The 19,433-nt window shown below is 42.9% G+C and overlaps 8 protein-coding genes across 8 annotated transcripts; 5 read left to right on the forward strand and 3 right to left on the reverse strand.

The window, feature by feature from the left end:
* The first annotated feature begins 321 nt into the window (after positions 1–321).
* On the forward strand, positions 322–1,811 carry BDB00DRAFT_820722 (Longin-like domain-containing protein). The gene is made up of 5 exons (XM_053123321.1): positions 322–582; positions 689–798; positions 956–1,119; positions 1,219–1,365; positions 1,476–1,811. The coding sequence occupies exons 1-5, from the start codon at positions 511–513 to the stop codon at positions 1,634–1,636; spliced, it is 654 nt and encodes a 217-aa protein (XP_052980326.1). The 5' UTR covers positions 322–510; the 3' UTR covers positions 1,637–1,811.
* Positions 1,812–1,882: 71 nt separating this feature from the next.
* BDB00DRAFT_820727 (kinase-like domain-containing protein) lies at positions 1,883–4,914 on the forward strand. Its single transcript, XM_053123322.1, has 7 exons — positions 1,883–2,490; positions 2,574–2,779; positions 2,832–2,985; positions 3,103–3,523; positions 3,609–3,690; positions 3,792–4,024; positions 4,124–4,914. Exons 1-7 carry the CDS (start codon positions 2,017–2,019, stop codon positions 4,771–4,773), a joined length of 2,220 nt encoding a protein of 739 aa, XP_052980327.1. The 5' UTR covers positions 1,883–2,016; the 3' UTR covers positions 4,774–4,914.
* Positions 4,915–5,746: 832 nt separating this feature from the next.
* BDB00DRAFT_882905 (kinase-like domain-containing protein) lies at positions 5,747–7,663 on the forward strand (the record flags this gene model as incomplete). Its single annotated transcript, XM_053128189.1, has 7 exons — positions 5,747–5,783; positions 5,916–6,106; positions 6,218–6,304; positions 6,414–6,655; positions 6,796–7,096; positions 7,255–7,441; positions 7,527–7,663. 7 exons carry the CDS (start codon positions 5,747–5,749, stop codon positions 7,661–7,663), a joined length of 1,182 nt encoding a protein of 393 aa, XP_052980328.1.
* Positions 7,664–7,842: 179 nt separating this feature from the next.
* BDB00DRAFT_820736 (putative methyltransferase-domain-containing protein) lies at positions 7,843–9,186 on the reverse strand. The gene is made up of 4 exons (XM_053123323.1): positions 9,080–9,186; positions 8,903–8,963; positions 8,517–8,806; positions 7,843–8,426 (listed from the first exon to the last, which is right to left on the reverse strand). Exons 1-4 carry the CDS (start codon positions 9,116–9,118, stop codon positions 8,034–8,036), a joined length of 783 nt encoding a protein of 260 aa, XP_052980329.1. The 5' UTR covers positions 9,119–9,186; the 3' UTR covers positions 7,843–8,033.
* A 935-nt stretch (positions 9,187–10,121) lies between these two features.
* On the reverse strand, positions 10,122–10,601 carry BDB00DRAFT_820739 (uncharacterized protein). The gene has a single exon (XM_053123324.1). It carries the CDS (start codon positions 10,535–10,537, stop codon positions 10,358–10,360), a length of 180 nt encoding a protein of 59 aa, XP_052980330.1. The 5' UTR covers positions 10,538–10,601; the 3' UTR covers positions 10,122–10,357.
* A 2,408-nt stretch (positions 10,602–13,009) lies between these two features.
* Positions 13,010–13,619, reverse strand: BDB00DRAFT_871820 (uncharacterized protein; the record flags this gene model as incomplete). The annotated part of the gene is made up of 3 exons (XM_053126872.1): positions 13,010–13,211; positions 13,424–13,534; positions 13,597–13,619. The coding sequence occupies 3 exons, from the start codon at positions 13,617–13,619 to the stop codon at positions 13,010–13,012; spliced, it is 336 nt and encodes a 111-aa protein (XP_052980331.1).
* Positions 13,620–16,381: 2,762 nt separating this feature from the next.
* Positions 16,382–17,055, forward strand: BDB00DRAFT_345005 (uncharacterized protein). Its single transcript, XM_053117016.1, has 2 exons — positions 16,382–16,878; positions 16,954–17,055. The coding sequence occupies exons 1-2, from the start codon at positions 16,557–16,559 to the stop codon at positions 16,959–16,961; spliced, it is 330 nt and encodes a 109-aa protein (XP_052980332.1). The 5' UTR covers positions 16,382–16,556; the 3' UTR covers positions 16,962–17,055.
* A 445-nt stretch (positions 17,056–17,500) lies between these two features.
* On the forward strand, positions 17,501–18,721 carry BDB00DRAFT_787498 (uncharacterized protein; the record flags this gene model as incomplete). The annotated part of the gene is made up of 1 exon (XM_053120708.1): positions 17,501–18,721. One exon carries the CDS (start codon positions 17,501–17,503, stop codon positions 18,719–18,721), a length of 1,221 nt encoding a protein of 406 aa, XP_052980333.1.
* Positions 18,722–19,433: the final 712 nt, after the last annotated feature.

Genomic DNA, 19,433 nt, shown 5'->3' on the forward strand with positions numbered 1-19,433 from the left:
TAACGGATGATGATGGTACCTTACACGCGTGGAAATAGAATCCCAAATATTTATGGTTAGAAATCTACAATACAGGTCAACGGTACATTTAAAAAAACATACACAGAAATTTTCTTTTTATCTTTTCGTGTGTGAGTTCATACAGATGATAACTGGATGTTGAAGGAGTATCATTGTCAGTATGGGGGATATTAGAATCAAGATTGGGTGAGTTAATATAGTACCGCTTTGGGCAGGTTTGGAGAGAATAAGATGTTGTATGGTGAAGTTGATTTACAGGGCAACCGTAGAAAGAGAAAAATTTCCTTTGTCGTTGGTTAACATTCTCTATTGTCGTAGTTATGTTGCTCTAACGTAGTATTGGGCTCCTGGTCTATGCAAAAAACTGGAGGGACGACGGGGGAGTTGTTTCCCTAATTTGAAATGGCTCCCCCTCTTCCAAAAAAGAAAAAATCACGAGGGAGCGCGAAAAGCTGACTGGAAAACGTGTCTTTTTCTCGTTCAAAAATCATGGTAAAGACAACCATTATCGCTCGGGTTTCCGATGGCCTGCCATTAGCTGCCAGTATGGATGACGAACAGGTAAAAAGTACATTTTTTATGCTTTTTTGTTCATTATCTCACCAGGCCCTTTCTTCTTTATACCATGTGGGCACCCCCCTATTCATGATGGGGTTGATATTCCTAGGTGGAGACGGAATTGGCAGAATACAAAGGCCAGGCTAAGAGCATTTTTAAGCGACTCAACGTCAATTCCGAACCGAGATGTTCTATCGAATCAGGACCTTATGTTTTTCAGTAAGTTTTTTTTTTCTGGGTACTGATTGATGATGCATTCGTTTTGTGAAGGAAAAAAAAGATACTTGTGGAATAGCAGGGGCAGAGGTACAAGTGGAGCTTTCATGTATATGGACTAAGCGATACATATTGAAAAAACTACTACTACTACTACTAGCTATATCATTGAAGGCAGTGTATGCTATCTGTGCATCTGCGACAAATCATACCCTCGCAAGCTTGCATTCAGCTATCTCGAAGAACTGGCCAAGGAATTCAATATGAGCTATGGAAATGAGGCAGAGAAGCCTGGTTTACGACCTTATGCTTTCGTCAAGTTTGGTAAAGTTCAGAAAGGGATACCCCCGTTCTTTATCAGTGAGATTACTTTTTGATCCGTGGACACACACACAAAAGATCTCATGGATGGAAATGATATAGATACGTTCATGCAAAAAACCAAAAGAATATACCAAGACACACGAACACAGAACAACCTGACCAAGTTGAATGAGGATTTGCAGGATGTGACCCGTATCATGACAAAGAACATGGAGGATCTTTTGTGGCGTGGAGACAGTTTGGATCGTAAGTGGGATTGTGTTTAGGGAGAGGCGACGGTTAAAGAAAAAGGAGAGGGAATAAGGTAGTAGCAGTAGTAGTAGTATTTGCCCTATGTGCTGAATCCAAATGGTTAGGAATGAGCCATATCTCGGGAGAGCTGAAGGATAGCGCCAAGATGTTCAAGGATAAAGCACGCCATCTCAATCTGCAAGCGTTGTATCGGAAATACGGTCCACCTGCCATTATTGCATCTGTCATTTTGGGTGTGTTACTGGTCAGATACTATTTGTTCTAAGGGTCCCCCTCCCGTCAGCGAGTATGTAGTAGTCGGAACCCCTCCCCCCTCCATTGTGTGTATATAAAAAAAAATATCCAAAACGTGCGTGTGTAATGTGTGTGTGTGTGGGTGATGTACGTAACGTACGTAGTATATTAAAAAAAAAGTGAAACGTGACGTCCTTTTCATGCAAGACATAGTGCAATTGCGGTAATATCGTTGGTTGATTTCTTGGAGCGGGCATCTTCCCCTCCCCCGATGCGCCCCCCCCCCCCACACCAGACCGGCGAAAAAGAGTGTGGGTTAGAAACTGGGGGAGAGAGCAGAAAAGAAACAAACCTTTTTACCACATTTACTTTTTATTTGCGTTTGTTTGTAGTCGAGGAAATAGGATAGTCATGCGTCGCCATTTCGAAAAACCAGGAGATTCAACTGTTCCAACAACGAGTATTTCGATTGAGCAATCACACCAACGACCACAACAACGGTCGCGACGACGAACATGGAGTGGTGTATTAGGCTGGCGCTATAAGAATAACAAAAGTAGTAGCAACAAAGACACCAAGAGCACAACTGCCTCCGTTGCCACTGTTACTACTCCTGCAACTACTGCTACGCGACACGTACCGCCACCGTTACCGCCACGATATCAACAACAACAACAACGACGACAGCAGCTGCATGAGACACTGTCGCCACCAACGTCTCCTTGCTCTGTAGCGACTACGATCAGCGTACTTGACAGTCATTCACTATCATCATCACCATCATCATCGCTATCCTCACCCTATCAGCCTATTCCAAGTGCGTTTCACCGTCATCCTTTCGAGACATATCACATTGATCCCGTTGTTGCTAGTGGGAAAGTCAAGGTAAACGGGATGCATTAACAATAACAGTAAGATTGTCATTAACACCCACCCCCCATGGATTTTAAAAAAAAAACCAAAATCAGCCGATAATTGCTACGACCATCCTTTTACGGACCACCTACTTGAGACGAAATCCGAATTTTCGGTACGACTCGTCTCGGAACCCGCGTCGCGTGCTTACAAAACCAAGTGTCGGCTGCAAAAACGATCGATACGACAATGAAAATTCCGATCTGATCTTATATGTAAATGCTGTTCTGGGAAGACAAGATAAGCACCATGGCAACACGTAAGTAATAATGAGGACGATTCGGTGTTTTGGATTTTGACACATTGAACAGATACGTCGTACAAGAAATGCTTGGATCGGGCACGTTTGGACAAGTGGTGAAATGCGTAGATACGTCGACCCACAAGATGGTTGGCGTCAAAGTGATCAAGAACAAACCGGCATACCTTAAGCAGAGTATGGTGGAAGTGGAGATCTTGAAACATGTAAGGTTTTTTCCCTTTTCTTTCTTGGATAATGTGGGGGAATGGTTGCGTGGGAGGGGGGGGGGGCGGAAAATGACACACGCCCAAAGCATGTTGGGATAACGTCCAATGGACTAGCTCAACAACGAGTGGGACCCCAAAGGCGACCACCACATCCTACGGCTACTGGATGTCTTTAAGCACAGACATCATCTCTGCATTGTCTTTGAGCTGTTGTCAGTCAACTTGTACGAACTGATCAAGCAAAACAAGTTCCGTGGTCTCTCGATCAACCTGGTCCGTGTCCTGTCTGCACAGATCATTGATGTCCTGATCATCCTCAAGGAAGCAGCCATCATCCACTGTGATCTCAAGCCCGAGAATATTCTGCTCAGAAACCTCGATTCGCCCGGCATTAAAGTCATTGACTTTGGATCCGCTTGTCATCAATCCAATAAGCCGTACACGTATATCCAGTCCCGGTTCTATCGGTCGCCAGAAGTGCTGCTTGGTATCAATTATACCAGTGCCATTGACATGTGGTCGTTTGGATGCATAGGTGAGTCCTTTGAATATAAAAAGAAGGGGACATGTATTTGCTAACCATTCCCTCTCTCTCTCTCTCTCTCTCTCTTTCAAATGAGTGGCCGAGCTGTTCTTAGGGTTGCCCCTTTTTCCGGGAAGTTCAGAGTACAATCAGTTATCGCGCATCATTGATTCGCTTGGGTAAGGAAATTGCGGCATAAATGTCTGTGTAACTGTCCACCACCATGAGTAGCGGTTAATCATTCACCCTCCCCCCCCTCCCTTCTATGTTGTACACACAGACTGCCTCCTGTGTACATGACCGAGCAAGGGCGAAACTCAAAACGATACTTTAACCGTGTGGAGAAAGACGGACGGATCTCGTATACCTTCAAGAGCAGACACCAGTACATGGACGACGAGAACAAGAACGAAAAGGTGGGCAAAAAGTATTTTTCCACGACCCATCTTGATGACCTTATCTTGACGTATCCAATGCCTCGGAAACACATGAGCGAAAAGGACAAGGCTAAAGGTGGGTGTGACAAGCATTTTCTCTAGCACAACACAACTGAAGGGGTACTTGGATAAGGGGGAGAGGTTATACTGACTGGCTGGAGCCCATGCCTAATAGAGATGCAGAAACGTCTATGCTTGGTCGACTTTTTGAAACAAGTGCTTCAGATTGATCCATTGCGGCGCTTGACGCCTCAAGAAGCCAAGCACCATCCATTTATTACGGGCGAGTACAATGCAACCAATAGCAGCACTGACAATGCTACCGCTTCTGCCACTGCTGCTGCTCGGTCCACCGCCAATAGCAGAAGAACAAGCAGCAGCAGCACTGTGAGCGGGAAGATTGACTCATCGCACGATGCCCCGACAACAATCACAGCCATCACGCGACAGGTAGAGCAGGAAGAGGTTGAGCGAGAAAGACAAAAGGACGCCATGTCAAACTGTTGTATCTGCAGTGTCAGTGCTTCTGCTCAAATCCGCGAGCAACACGAGGCACACCAAAGAGAAGAGCGTCAGAACAAAAAACAGGCAGCGCTTTTTCCGAATGGTTCAATGATGGATAACACAACAACACCGCCTCTCTCGCCCATTGAAATGAACGTCAAGGAAGCGTCCGTGTCCGGCATCAGTACGGCTACCAACATTCCACAGTCAAATCGCAGCTCGCGACGGTCTTCGGCAGTCGGGTTGGTATTGAATGACCAAGAACAAGAGCACAACGGCGACGCGACTGGGTTACGGTTGAGACAGTCGTCGATGCAATGATGGATACTAGCAGCAATAAAAGGAGTAAAACCGTAGTGTGTATATATCTCTACTACTACTACTACTACTACTACTACTGCTTACAAAATGTCTATATATAGCTTATAAAAAAAGGGAGAAGGTGGAAGAGGGGGGTTGTTGTATTAGGAAGAAAGAAGAAGAAGGAGAAGAGTGGTTATGAGATAGACAGCCAGAGCTGGAAGATCGTAGCGTTTATGACTTGATCCGCGGATGGCAATCATCAAATGACTGAGGTGGTGTTACCTGTGGGCCACTCGTGCTGTCACCCAGCCAGCAGCAGCCAAGGGGTGGGGGGGCAGCGAACAGGGTGTGTGAGAGAGAGAGAGAGAGACAGAGAGAGAGAGAGAGTGAGTGTGTGTGTGTGTGTGAGAGACAGAGAGAGCAAAAGGCCACCATCACTCGTTTCTCTTTTTTCTTTTCTTTTCTCTTTTTCTATTTCACGGGCACACACCACTTTTTTTTTATTTTCCATATTCATACTACTTACTACTACGTTCCACACGCATAACTACTACTACTACTACTACTTTCCCAGCATCATTAAACGCATTGACCATCACTTCTCGTACCTCCCTCTCCTCTTCTATATACACATTGTGAGTATGTCTTTTCGGGTTTGTTCTTTTTTTAACAGTGTTCCTGCCTCTACCTAGAGTGAAGAAAAAAAAAGAGAGAGAGAAAAGTTGGCTTGTGCGTGTCCAATGTTGCTGCTCAGCAATTTACAGAACACGCACGCACCCTCCACCCATTTCGTTGAATAAAAGCAGATGCAAAAAGAGGTGGTCTACTGACTACTCTTTGCTCTACCCACTACCCAACCCCCTTCTTTCTTTCTTTTTTTTTATATCCCAACCACACTCACTTGAACTTTCTCTTTTGCATTCAGTTCCGGAACCGACCTTCTTACGACACACACACACACACGAAACAACAACTCTTTGAAAGAACAATAATGGCACACGGTCCAATGAGTGGTTTAAAGATAATTGGTATATATATATAAAAAAAGAGAGTGTGTGTGTTTTAAGGAAAGACCCTTCGTTGAACGACCCACCACCCTCCTCCTCCTCCTCCCTCTTTTTCCCCTAACGAACCCTCTCTTTCCTACTTGTAAAAAAAAGGCGAAACCGACCCTCTGAAAGTTATCAAAGTGGCAGCCAAAGACGGCAAGACTGGCCAGGACATGCAGCTACACTATTCCACCTACAAGGTTGCCGGTAACGGATCATTCGGTGTGGTGTATCAAGCGAAATTACTGCGTACCGGTGAAGAAGTTGCTATCAAGAAAGTATTGCAGGATAGACGGTTCAAGGTAAATAACAACTCGATTGGCAAGCATATAAATGTGTAGTAGCCCTTCAATTGTGATGTAATAGTACTTTGCGATGAATGACATACGTTGTATTTACACGTTCTGTAATAGAACCGAGAGTTACAGATCATGCGAAGCGTTTCTCATCCGAATATTGTTTCGCTGAAAGCATTCTTCTATAGTCATGGTGATGTCAAGGTACATCAAAAAAAACTTGGAAAGGGACGAAGGGCTTTGGGGTTGGAAAAAAAAAAGATAAAGGATGAACTAAAAAAAGCTTTGCTCCAATGTTTTCCATTGTGCACAGAAAGACGAAGTGTATCTGAATCTGGTGCTGGAATACATTCCCGAAACGGTGTATCGTGCCTCGCGTCATTATGCAAAAGCAAAGCAATCGATACCAACACTCCATGTCAAACTATACACGTACCAGCTACTGCGCTCGCTTGCGTACATCCATTCGCTTGGAATATGTCATCGTGATATAAAACCACAGAACCTGCTTTTGGATCCAGCCAGTGGCATCCTCAAATTATGTGATTTTGGCAGGTAAAGAAAGCAAGAAAGAAAGAAAAGGGGGGGGGGTTGTACATGTTTATTGTTTGTGATAAAAAAAAAACAGGCGGTAACTTTACATGGTCTAATTTGTTTGTCATTCTCGCTCTCAACCATCGTGGGTTGTGTATCAGTGCCAAAATACTGGTTGCTGGCGAACCCAACGTGTCGTACATCTGCTCACGCTACTACCGAGCACCCGAACTGATATTCGGAGCTACAAACTATTCGACCAGCATTGACATTTGGTCCACCGGTTGTGTGATGGCTGAACTGATGCTCTGTCAGCCCATGTTCCCCGGCGAAAGTGGCATTGACCAGCTCGTCGAGATTATCAAGGTCCTAGGCACTCCCACCAAGGAGCAATTGTTAGCCATGAACCCGAATTATACCGATCATCGATTCCCGCAAATAAAGCCGCATCCATTCTCCAAGGTTTGTCCTCCGTCCTTTCATCCGTTCGATTTACAAAACTTTCAAGGAGTGCGGGGGAGGGGCAATTGTTGTTGTTGTTGTTGTTGAGGGGAAAGCGCTTATTTCATATATGTGTGTGATCTTTGTGTAATTGACCTTTATGGCGCACAACATGATAGATCTTTAAATCACGGACGCCGCCCGAAGCCGTTGAATTCATCAGTCAGCTCCTGCAATACGCGCCCTTGAAGCGTCTATCGGCTATTGACGCAATGGCCCATCCATTCTTTGACGAACTGCGCAATCCAGAAACTCGTCTGGCGAATGGCAAAGCATTGCCAACACTGTTTGATTTCTCGGCCCATGGTAAGTGGGTGGATGGATGGAAGAAAAAAGCTTTCTTTTTCACAACGGACTCTAATAATGCATGTATCTATTGTCAATTCTGCAGAACTGTCAGTAAAACCGGAATTGATCAGCAAGTTGGTGCCACCACATACAGAACAGGAACTCTTATCCCGCGGCATTGATGTACACAACTTTCAGCCACTAACACCAGCAGAAATGAAGAGTAAATCGATACGCTGAACTTGGTGCTCTATCCGCAACGCCATACAGCACTCACTCACTCACTCACTCACCTCTCCCCTCCCGCCTGCTCCTCGCCAATTACTAAAGATGAGGATTCGAGGAAGAAGCAAAAAGACACCCTTTCTCTCTGGATGGGGGGGAGGTTCGTTCCTGAGTATACCTTGTAAACACACTTCTTCCTCCCTCTTCTCTCTCCCCTCTTTCGCTCATCCTCATATACAACGCACACCTCCTTCTCTCTCTCTCTCTCTCTCTCTCTTTTTCTCTTTTCTCCCCCTTTGGTTTTTTTCATAATATGTAATATAATATATAACACACTGCAATCAACGAATGGTTCTTTCTATATAGTATATCATTACTATATTTACTATGGGAGCCACAATCGCCATCCATGGACTGTTGAGCGAACCTGTACATCCCCTGGATCCTCTTCAAACATGACATGCATTTTCTCTTGTAAGAAATGGTCCACTTCAAACCCGTATCCTACAGCTTCTCGATCATCCGGATCTACGCTTGGATCATAAGGCCGTTGTGCAATCTTGAAGAACTCCAGGTCGCGATGTGCAAGATGAGGTCGATGGTGCGTATAAAAGACATAAACTCTGCCGGTTTTGGGCGTTAACAATTCGCGACACGTCCGTAACATGGCATGGTGTTGTGAGTGGTTGAATACAAGATCGCTCAAAATGATTACGTCGTACGTAGCTTGTGGGATCGTGTCGCGAAGACCCGTTGTAGATGTGCCCCATACATAGCCCTAAAAAAAACAGTGTTGTAAGTCCTTTCCCTCCGGTTCTCTACTCTCTCGTGCTATTTCATATCGAATTCGTAATTCAAGTAAGCTTACTTGTACGGAGACGTTATCAGCAAGCTTGTTTGCATCGACATTGTATTGGATAGTATCGATCAATTCTTTATCCGGATAATCGGTGACTACGACCTTGGCTGCGCCATTGGCGGCTGCAATCAAACTGGGCAATGCGCCACCAGCGCCTAATTCAAGAACATACTTGTCGCGACACATCTCTGGATGGGTATCGAAAAACGAGGCAAAGACTTTGGATGCGTTCCACAAGTGATGTGCCCACAGCGGATGTGATCCCACCAGTCGAATACTTATTGTCTGTAACTGGCTGTCTTTTTTTTCAACACACAAAAAAGTCATCTTGAAAACCTCTTTAGTACTCATGGGGTTTAAAAAGAAAACGCTCCCCAGTGCTTTTTAAGACTCACGCTCATTCTGTCGAGTGTATACTTCGGTAGTTGGTTCAGGTGCTTGGTATTCTTCATCGGACTACTAGCCACGCACCCATTGCCACCGCGATTAGTTTTTTTTTTTTTTTACATTGGTTTGAATTCCTCAATTTTTTTTTGCGTTATTGACAAATTGACAGTTATTGTTTAATTTACCCCAAAGAGATCGCCTGCGAAACCTTCTTCGTCTGCCATGATTGTTGTCAGTGGTACCTGAAGAAATATCAGAGAAAAGGGTTGGTGGGGAATTTTTTGGATCCGCGGCCGGTCACGGAATACAAAAAAAAAAAAGTCAAACCCGGATCGTCCTTTCTCCCAACCAAAAAGGCATCTGGAAAATGTCGGTCAATTCGTCTACTATAATCCTGTCCGCTTTATGATTGAAAGACGTAAATACACAGTGTCTTTACCAGCAGCTAACTCTAATTTTTTCTATTGTAGACTCGAAATACATGGTGCATAGGATAAAATATCAAAATGATGATGGTCATCACAGATACTGTTGCAACATGAGCCCCATTTCCACCTGCATACAAAGAAAAGCTGCATTTGCCACCAGCTGCATATTTATTTTAGCATAACCAGATGATAGGTAGTATGATATCACCCTGTTTTCAAAACTTTTTTCGCGCAGTCTATTAGATGATCAATTAGTATTCGAAATGCAGATGCTTCATCTCTCACAAAATTTACTACCCAAAACAGTAGGCACCCTACCCTGTCTCAAATACGTTTGGAACTTCCGAACCTTTGGCAAGTTCTTGTATCATCCCACCCATCCTGCCAGTGTATATATACACAATGCGCAATGAATAAGGGGATGCTTTGCCATGTCCTAACTCAATAATGTCTCGCCTACAGACGCGCAATGCGCTACTGTGTCACTTGTCACCCAGGTCACCTCCAAACGTTTCCTTCTGCTCAGTACACATCTTTCGTCAACCATTAAGGATCGATTTTATTTGGAAAAAAAAACGTCAAGAAAAGAGAGCAAGGTTTATTTTTTAAATAAACAGCCGCACGGATGCTATCAAAGGTAGCAGCGTATAAACGCCCTACTAGAACGCTCGTGTTCGTCTGTGATTGAGAGGTTAAGCTTATTGTCATGGCAGCGGTGGTTGTTTGGTTTTGCCGGCATGTATAATTGGAAGTTTTTATGTGTGCTTTTGGATTTGTGTAACTTTCCTCAATTATTTACAAATTTCTGACACAGCGTTAAGCATGGATATACATTATGGTGACCAACGAACTATGGTAAAAGAAGTTTGCCCCGATATATCATTGGGAATGATAATTAACCTTGGTACTGGACCTTCAGATCCAGGCAGCAGAGATTCCCTTTATCGGCTCGTATGTGACGGACCGGTAGTAGGATAATGACTGTGTAGATCAGTGCAAAGCAGGTGCTCGTCGATACCAAGGTCGTCGTCCTCCTCAAGCATATCCCCATGAGCAAAACTGTTCGTGCCTTGTGCGGTCTCTCTCAGTGTGAAAAGCCATACCACATTCGCCACATATGTAGAGCATCCGGGAGGCAACTGGTCCTCCAGTAACTTGTTCTCGAAGACGAAGAAGGGTATAAAACGTATGGCTTGCTGCACCTAACGATATCATTGTGGATTGGATTGTATGTAAATAGAATTTTGTGGTATGCTAAGCGTGTCTTTCAAAAATTAAAACAGAAAAAAGAAGGACGTGCAGAAGAAGAAGAAGAAGTGGTAGTAAGGCGCTTTTTTTATTTTATGTGGTAGGCACGTCCATTGTTGACAGAGTGTAAACACTTTTGAAACTTCACCAATAGCAGCTCTGAAATTTTCTTGTGCTACGCCAAAAAAAAAATGTGCCCCCAGATTTAGAGTGTTCCTGAGCTACTCCACGCACTCAACTCGAACAACCTGATCATTAAAAGTACCAACCTCACACCGATTAACTTTTATCAAGTCCTCCAACATGAAGACCGAATTTACGAGATGAATCGACGGCGACGATTGCCCTACTTCTCTAAGCAGACGGAATGTACGACCCCCCACCGAAACCTTACCAACAGAATTATAAGGAAAGTTGACGGTGGAGTCAGCATTATGATACCAAGATCTCCTTGCGTAAAGGATGGTTGTAAGCAAAAGAACTTAAGTCAAACCTGCTAGCACCAAGTCGCTCCTTGAAAAGCAAAAGTGTGTTAAATGAGAGGGAGATAGGCAAAATATTGCCTGCGACGTCCAGGTGAACTTTTCAAGTTCATCCGTTGGGTGGGCACTGTTCGGCACTATGGCACGCATTCACATAGTCGATATGAAGCAGTTCATATAAGCAACCAATCAGTCGCCAAACTTACCGACAATGCCCTTTGGAAAAACCTATGGCGTTTCTTGTCGATAGCAGCTCTCAGAGACCAGGAAAGCCACCACAACCTGTGCGCGAGATCAACGTCGATTTATAGTACGCTCGTAAAATGGCATATCACCGTCGTAACATACTTGCTATCAACGGCTCCAACGCTAGGGCGCACCCAACATTGAAACGGTAGCTGCTTCGATTCGACAGCTTAATATTGATTTTCCCGATTTTTTACGGCCACCGCTGGATATCCATCCCAATACATTTGCATTCCTTTTGCTTCTTGTTTCATTCAACAGCATATTGACTTCCCCCTCCAACCGATTCTTACGGATGTCACATACTCTTGCTTTGATGACGTTTACTACTACCTGTGCAATTCTGTCACTTTCCACGAAAAATTGCAAAGACATCTTCCAACTTTCCAAGCAATTCTTGGTGGGTTGAGTACAAAAAAATCCGTCTCATTCTTCAATACAATGTTCAGGGTGCTGGATATCCAGAAGAATCACGCCGGTGAACCATCCATGTGTGGAATAATGATCTTGATGATGCTAGGTCATTTTAGCACTTACTTATTACCTTTTCTTTAAGACTCTATGCCGTACATCCTCCTAGTGACCTCAACATAGTGAAACTGCTGTAAAGTGCATCCGAAAGCTGCTCTCTGAAACTTTATGTGGAGATTCTATTTTTGTGAAAATAACCCTATGAAATATATCTAGAGGAACATTATCTACAGTATTCGTTAGACTACCCCGAATCCTTCCTCACATATTATAAATAGCAAAAAATAGACGCGCACGAGGAAAAACCAAAACAGATAAAAATTGCCTTAATAGAACAAAGATAATTCCGCGAAACATAATGTTCGATTTCGCGGATACGCTTTTTCTTTAAGGTACACGCAGAAAGGCAGGATGTTACAATCGTCGACGTAGTGGTATCAATTCCCGTCCATCAGTTGAAGCTCCCAAACGGTGAAAGATTAGTGTATAGGCTTTAATAACGTTGCAAAACATTCCGCCACACTCTCAAATCCTTATCGCAACCGGAATGTCTGTGCGTTAAGCTATGCCTCTTTCAAGATCAAGCTTGACCCAATCCAAATCATGCCGCAAATACTCGATTTTTCTTTCTTGAACGTGTGTGTAAACATAAATCAAGTCGTAAAGGAGAAAAACTCGGTTCTTGCGTCGCTTATCGGAGGGTATACTTGCGTAAGAAAGAATTCTGCATATCGTAAAGCTATATCAGGGCTCGGTGCATATCGAACCAGACTTGCTGTAGCTATCCGATAAACGTCGAATCTGTTATCGGACAAATGGTTGTATTTTGGGTTTATACATGGGTTTGTCGAGGTCATCAACGTTTGTATCTTGTAATGACGGAGAGATTCTTTTCGTCGAATAATGCCCCCTTAGTCTGCTTCTTGGTGCTTGGTCTCCAGCTTTTTCCGCAAGCTTGAGCACATGATTCTTTCAAATGAAAAAAGGATCGGTTTCGCGAGTAGAAAAAGTGATAAAGCAGCCTTACCTGTAGTATAGCCAGAGCATTTAGATTGTTTGGACGACAAGCTCGATCTCCGGTTTCTTGCTTGGAAGTACAAGTTCTTCCACCAAAGTTGCCACAGCAACCCCTTCTTTCTTTTCGAGACTATATAAATAGCCTTCGTAGCCTATGTATTAAAAAATGTTAACATTATTTGCAAGACAATAAATAATGCTCACGAATACCTACCAAGGAAATCTATTGCCAAAAGGCGTTCTTGGTCTCGGAATGTAAATTACGCTCCAACTGATTCAAAATGGACAGGTTCAAGCGTAAGCTTTTTGATTGCTGCTTGAAGGCTATTGCTGAGCTCACATTGCTCTTCTCCCACTCGTTAATCGACAGCTCAACACGCTCTTTCTTGACTTCGGTAGCAATAATCGCATCGATTTTTCTGATGCTACAAGTTGACAGTGCATTACCTTCTGCCAAAGGATAATGTCAAGCTGTTTTTCAACCCCTTGACACACCCCCTCCTGCCCAGTGAAGGGAGTGGGTAGCGATTGTCTCTTTTTGACAGCTATGCAAGCAGGTTCACCGCTGAGAGTTGGGGAGTATCGAAATTAACCAAAAAGCACAACAGTCATTACGTATGAGTAATGTTCTACATACTTCAAGAACATCTGGTTTGTTTCTCGGAACAAGTAGTCCAAAAGCTTGGCGAAATGACGATACGCCGTAAGCTCACTATCTCTCTCCATGTATTGGCCGATGCTGTTAATCCTGTTCAATAAACAAATGTCAACAGAGGCGGTTATCGCGTCCGTCTCAGCCTTTCTACTTACATGTGTCTCAAGATATCCAGCATTTTGTAGGTGTCGCTGCCCTTTCATTCGTAACTTGCTTAGTCAAAGTTGCTCGCTGAGTATCTCGTTAATATTGTCATCTGTGTTGCTCCCCTTGCCTACTTGGGGCCGCACGCACGCTACACTGATGAAGGCAGCGAATTTATCGGCGGAGCATTGTATAAGCAGCAATGTCGTTTTGAGAAGACATAGGCAAGCACCCTTGGTCAAAAGCTAGATTTCGAACGAAAATCTACATTTTGAGGTTTTACATAAAGATGTTTATGCTCTTTAGCATAGAGAGTGACTTCAATGATCGGTCAGCATGAGACTTTGGTGAAATGCTTTGCTACTGGTATTGCGAGGCCAACCCAATTTTTTCTAAGCTTTACCTTTTAACCATTCTCCTCAACAGCGTTTTGCTTTCTTCTGGCAGTCCTTTATATGTACTTGGCTTTGTTTTTTCAAGCGTCTCCATCTCTTTTTTGTTGAAGATTTTTTTTGATGCCTCATATGTGCCGGGCTGGAGCATATTTACGATACTAGAGAGAGATAACCTAACAAGAGATACAATTGATCAGCCTATATCTTAATGCTTTTTAAAAGATAATCATACCTGAGCATCGTGTCTTCTTGTATGTCTAAACCTTTCTTTTTCAACAACAACTTACTTGCATGGCCAAACAATTTCTCTTGGATGCATGACTTCTTCTTTATACCATCAGCCAAAAACGCGTCTTCCTCATCTTCAAATGCCTCATTCTTAAACTGAGGTATATACAACTATCAGTTAGCACGGTAGAGTAGTAGAGTACTCTAAAAACTTTTTATACTACCTTTTTATAATACAGCATGTACAACCGGTCGGCAACTGGCGTACTCTCCACCTCTTCTTCTTCGCAGTCAAAGTCTTCAGTCTCGGCCTCCTCACTGCGTATGCCTTCTGCATCAACTACAACACTTCTACTGCTGCTTTATGCTTCTTCAAAGCTCTCCAAAAGTCTGAGCGATCTTGTTGATGCATGTTCTATGCTCTTGTTGATCAGCTTTTGGCCTTCTGTTCTGCTTATTTCACTCAACACGTCTCTCTATATCGCAACAGCAAAGTATTAGACAACGCTATAACTAGAGCGGTTGATTATTTAGGATTTACCGGGGTCGACAACTCTTCATACAGCGTGTCCCACTTCGGTGCCATGAACTTCTGATTTCTGTCATTTGTCCTAATATAAAAAATTCTTAGACCTCAAATTAAACTATCGGTTATCATAGTCAGAAAAATGGCATACTTCAACGCGACGTCTGTTCTTGTTTCTCTGATAGCATCATTAAACCTTGAGACCCATAGTCTATGCAGCTCTCGACCATTTGAAGCTTGTGTTTTCAAAAATCACTCAGTGACTTGTGCTTCGTATTTATAGATGAACGCAGAAAACAATGGTTTTTGGCGTTCTCCACGATTGTGTATAACTCTACGAAAACAAGTTTAATATAAAAACTGGTGTTTATTACGTTTATATACTTTCTTTTCCAGGAAAGGCAACCATGTTGTAAGCTTAGAATATGGAAGAAACATACTGCCATCTGCAGCAACACTCATAGATCCGGACTAGTGGAAACATCGGGTCAGTGTCTCAGTATACAAAAGTAATAATATGCTCTACGTATAAGAACAGATTTTCAACAGCAGCTTTCTGCATAATGGCGCAATAAACTGTTTCCCGCTGACATGCTAAGTATGCAGCTGCGATCACGCGCTTTCCCCTGTTTGAAGTAAACATAAACATATTGTAGTCTTTAATATAAAAAAAAGAACAATGATTCTTTTTTTTTTATATCAACGCTACTGCTAGTATGTATATGTGACGCCGATTTATCAAACTACATAACATCGTCTGATAAAATGATATGGGTTATTGTTAGGTCGAAACGAATGAGATCAAACAATTTGAAACATAATGTGAGAGTCATATGTGAGAGAATTAATTCACAGCGCTCCTTTGAAGTCCCTGTTTGAGATGCTGTCCATATATTTTCGTTTAGATAAACTGATGGGCGAATCGCGGACATGCAGGATAATGAATTTTTCAAGATGACGAAGGATAGGAAGGTGGAGTCTGGATGTCATTATGATGGATGTTGTCTTCCGAGTGTAAAAGGTTTTATATTTAGCTTCGCGCCGTCCGTAAAAACAAAAGGGGATGCTTAGTTTAATATCAAGTTTGTTAAAATATAAAAAAAATTGCATGGCAAATCGCAAACAGTGGACGCTACAGCAACGTTTTTGTAGATACGTTGATTCAAATGCATACTTGTCTTAAATTCATCAAGCTTATATTCTTAAAGTTACATAAATAAAGCTCTAACATGTCATACACCACTTGTGCTTTCAAACCTCTCGCAAGTGTTTCTTTGCTAGTGCAACTATACATGTAAAAAATTAGGCCTGGCTACCTGCAGCTTTGAAGATTCCCCAAGGATCCCATTTCTAATAAACAACGAGGTCTATCAAGTTTAGCACTTCTCCTGTAGATAAAATACTGTGGCCTGCGGCATACACGCGTAGGGCATGTTCATTTCTTTTTAATTTCATACAGTACTCGCACTTGAGAACGTGATGCGGGGCCTCTTTCGCCTATATGTACTTGCAGTTGCGGAAATACTTGGGAGCGGTTCAAAAAGTCGACAGTTAGTGTTAAGGATAAGCTTTATGATAACGATGATGTATTTGTTGCTATGAACAACCTGGGATACTCTCAAGCTAATCGTATGTTTATCATATTAGATAAATATTTATAAATTTGACGTCTAAATTGAGTATCGTAGGATTACAAAAAAAGGGCACATACCAAACTTTACGTCAGAGGATTCAAGCCAATAAAAATAGATCTATTGCCCTGCGAACTCTCTTTTTTGGGAAGACATCTGTCCACGAATACAATCAATCCAGCTTTAAAAAGATGGCACCGCAAGATTCATTTATCGATCGACTTCCGTTCGAGACAGTTGTTGCGATATTTTCTCATCTTAATAAGCAACAATGCCTCATTTGCATGAGCGTTTGCCATGACTGGTTTGAACGCTTACCGTTTTATGTAAAGGATACTTGGGCGACAGTACGGTTTACCGAAAACAAATCTCGCATAAAGGACATTTTCCGAGACCGATGCTTGGGAAAACATGTCAAGAAGGTTGAATTCGATACGTTTATTCAAGAAGACGCTCTTTATGCAATGCTGAAAAGGCTCATTGAACTCAAGTGTGATGAAATAAAATCCATAGGCAAGTGAAGATGTTAATCTCAATCCTTTTCGTCATCAGCAATCTATTCTGATAATATAAACTGCGTAAATTTAGCTACGTAACAAGGAAGGACTCGAAAAGAAGAACATACGACTAACTTGTTATATGGTATTTCTTTCTAGCCTTCGTCAATTGTATTACAGATGATCAAGGCCGGTTGCTGAAGCTATTACGGTTCTTTGCGCCTCACTTGACTCGATTATCGCTACAGCAACATGGATCCAATATTGCCTTACAACACATAGTATCATCACTTCCAAATCTTACCCATCTTACGTATTCTCCAACCGCTCAAGCTTGGCACAAATACAAGATTTTCGATCAAATCCCTGCTGTTACTATATGCGAAGACAACAACGACGAAGTGACGCAGTCGGTTCCATTTTACGAATTTAGCAACCTCATCTATCTGCATATCGATGCGTTAATAGACAGGCAACGACGGCTTGAACCGCTTTTATTACGGTGCCCACGTCTTCAGTATTATATTGGTGCCAGCAAAGAAACCTGTTATCAGCAGCAAAATGGCGGCTCTCTCTTCAATCGCAGTCTCATACAACTTGAATCCCTGCTTTCCATTTGTTCGAGACTCGTCTACTACATGAGTAACTCTAGTTATTACGATGATCCGCCCGACCTTATTGCAAAAAGCCTTGTTGATAGCAGCAGAAGCAAAAACAGCGCCTGTCCCAACCAACTGTGTCACCTAGCCGTACTGGAGGATTCAGGAGAAGACGATAAGCAGCAGATTGTCCAGGCCCTCATCGACAACCAACGAACGCTCGAATATGTAGGACTGATTGAAGCAGACCGAGGTCCCAGCTGGTCGTCCGTGTTCAGATCGCTTCATCTATCCAATCTACATACGTTGGTGTGCGACGGCATTGAATTCGAAATTAACGCTCTCATTGCCATGCTCAATCAATGTCCTGCTCTGGATACCTTGGAACTGACATTGTATTACCAGCCTGCAACACTGGAACTGTCTACTCTTGCATCACTCGCGACGTTAACCAGATTACGCTCTCTGTTACTCAGTGGATTTACATTTGCAAACGAACTCTGCGTAACGACGATGCTTGAACGATTTCCTGCGTTGGAAAAGCTTTGCGTTTACTATGCAGAGTTTCCTCTCAATCGAGACGCGGCAAATTTGATGCGCAACTCAAGATTGAGCCACCTGGAACTCTGTATGATCAGGTTGAGTGACGAAGCTCAAGTAATTGCTTTATCCGAATTTTTCTCGCTGGTGGTATGCAAACCAGGGCTCGTGACACTGCGACTACTCCAGATGCCACAGACCACAAAACGCATGCTCAATGGGATTCCCGGTGTCCCTACACTCAGACACCTTGATATTGACCTCGCTGATGTACAGTGGGAAGCGGAGCAGGAGGTGGGTTTAGTATCGTTCGTCAAGGGGCTACAGGCCGGCAGCATCATTCAAAATTTGACTTTTCGTGGTTTGGATTACTATGCTTCTTTGGATGATGGTGCTGTCATTGATGCATTAAGCGAACTGCCGTTTTTGAACGAGCTCGCTTTGCAGACTCCTAACGTCATGACCGCGGCCAAGGATTCTTTACAAGAGGATCTCGACCTAGCTGGCAACATCCTGTCGTTACTTTGTAAGAGCAAAAGTCTGAACAGGGTTGTTCTGTACAAGGCTTCCACATTAAGCAAATTCCCCCAAAAACCCACCATTGATCAAGTACTTGTGCAGAATGAAGTATCAGAACAGTACTCGGTAACTGATGGTGATCATAAAACCAACAGAGTTGATGGCGCTATTCTTACATCTCTGACGATAGCGCGAGCGTAATTGTACGCCCCTTCCTTTATCCCTATATGACCCTATTGTATACCTGTATCATCACAAACACATAATATGTTTTCCGTTTTATTGCGCGAATTAATATGAAATCACAGTTTAAACAAGCATGTTTTACGACAAAAACAGTGAATACCACAGCTTCTTAGTCTCAACGTTCTCTTTTCAAATTCTGAAAGTCTTTCTATACAATTGAGTAGATCCGGTTGGGAAAGTAAGGCGAGTGTATTTGTTTAAGCGACAACATGTTCTACTGTATTTTACACCAATGCAACTTCGTGATAAGCAAACTGTATGTTGTAAAACGCTCTTCGAATAGATTGCCACATATACTGTTTACAAAGTGAAAAGTGTGCATATTACCGGGGGTGGGTTTACCAAGAAGATTTTGATGGACTGTCAACTGCAATACATGTTGAATTTACTATATCATTTACGGACCCATCTTTTTTGGGCTTACAGAACTGGGCAGTCTGGCCATCATCGATACTTTGCCGGCAAGCAAAAAAGAATGGAACTGAACGAGAATCTTGCTTTGAGTTAACGGAAACAGAAGATTCATTTTTGCGAAAATGTCCTTGCATGAGGCTTCAGTATAATGAAGGTTGAACGCTGAATGGATTTCCAGACTAGCAGTAGTAGCTTGGATATCAGATCCAGATTAAAATTCTAACCATGCTGTTTAGTGTCGATGGTAAGAAAT

This window comes from Zychaea mexicana (assembly GCF_025766255.1).
Source record: "Zychaea mexicana strain RSA 1403 chromosome Unknown BDB00scaffold_31, whole genome shotgun sequence".
Taxonomy (NCBI): Eukaryota; Fungi; Mucoromycota; class Mucoromycetes; order Mucorales; family Lichtheimiaceae; genus Zychaea; species Zychaea mexicana.

What these genes read in the sequence shown, in the direction of transcription:
- BDB00DRAFT_820722 (XM_053123321.1), top strand. Translation starts at nt 511, where the DNA reads ATGGTAAAGACAACCATTATCGCTCGGGTTTCCGATGGCCTGCCATTA. An exon ending in TCAGGACCTTATGTTTTTCA is followed by an intron (nt 799 to 955) that starts GTAAGTTTTTTT and finishes TACTACTACTAG; the next exon opens with CTATATCATTGAAGGCAGTG. An exon ending in TTATGCTTTCGTCAAGTTTG is followed by an intron (nt 1,120 to 1,218) that starts GTAAAGTTCAGA and finishes GAAATGATATAG; the next exon opens with ATACGTTCATGCAAAAAACC.
- BDB00DRAFT_820727 (XM_053123322.1), top strand. Translation starts at nt 2,017, where the DNA reads ATGCGTCGCCATTTCGAAAAACCAGGAGATTCAACTGTTCCAACAACG. An exon ending in GATAAGCACCATGGCAACAC is followed by an intron (nt 2,780 to 2,831) that starts GTAAGTAATAAT and finishes CACATTGAACAG; the next exon opens with ATACGTCGTACAAGAAATGC. An exon ending in CGCATCATTGATTCGCTTGG is followed by an intron (nt 3,691 to 3,791) that starts GTAAGGAAATTG and finishes TTGTACACACAG; the next exon opens with ACTGCCTCCTGTGTACATGA.
- BDB00DRAFT_820736 (XM_053123323.1), bottom strand. Translation starts at nt 9,118, where the DNA reads ATGGCAGACGAAGAAGGTTTCGCAGGCGATCTCTTTGGG. An exon ending in ATACACTCGACAGAATGAGC is followed by an intron (nt 8,807 to 8,902) that starts GTGAGTCTTAAA and finishes TTGAAAAAAAAG; the next exon opens with ACAGCCAGTTACAGACAATA. An exon ending in CTGATAACGTCTCCGTACAA is followed by an intron (nt 8,427 to 8,516) that starts GTAAGCTTACTT and finishes TGTTTTTTTTAG; the next exon opens with GGCTATGTATGGGGCACATC.
- BDB00DRAFT_820739 (XM_053123324.1), bottom strand. Translation starts at nt 10,537, where the DNA reads ATGATATCGTTAGGTGCAGCAAGCCATACGTTTTATACCCTTCTTCGT.
- BDB00DRAFT_345005 (XM_053117016.1), top strand. Translation starts at nt 16,557, where the DNA reads ATGGCACCGCAAGATTCATTTATCGATCGACTTCCGTTCGAGACAGTT.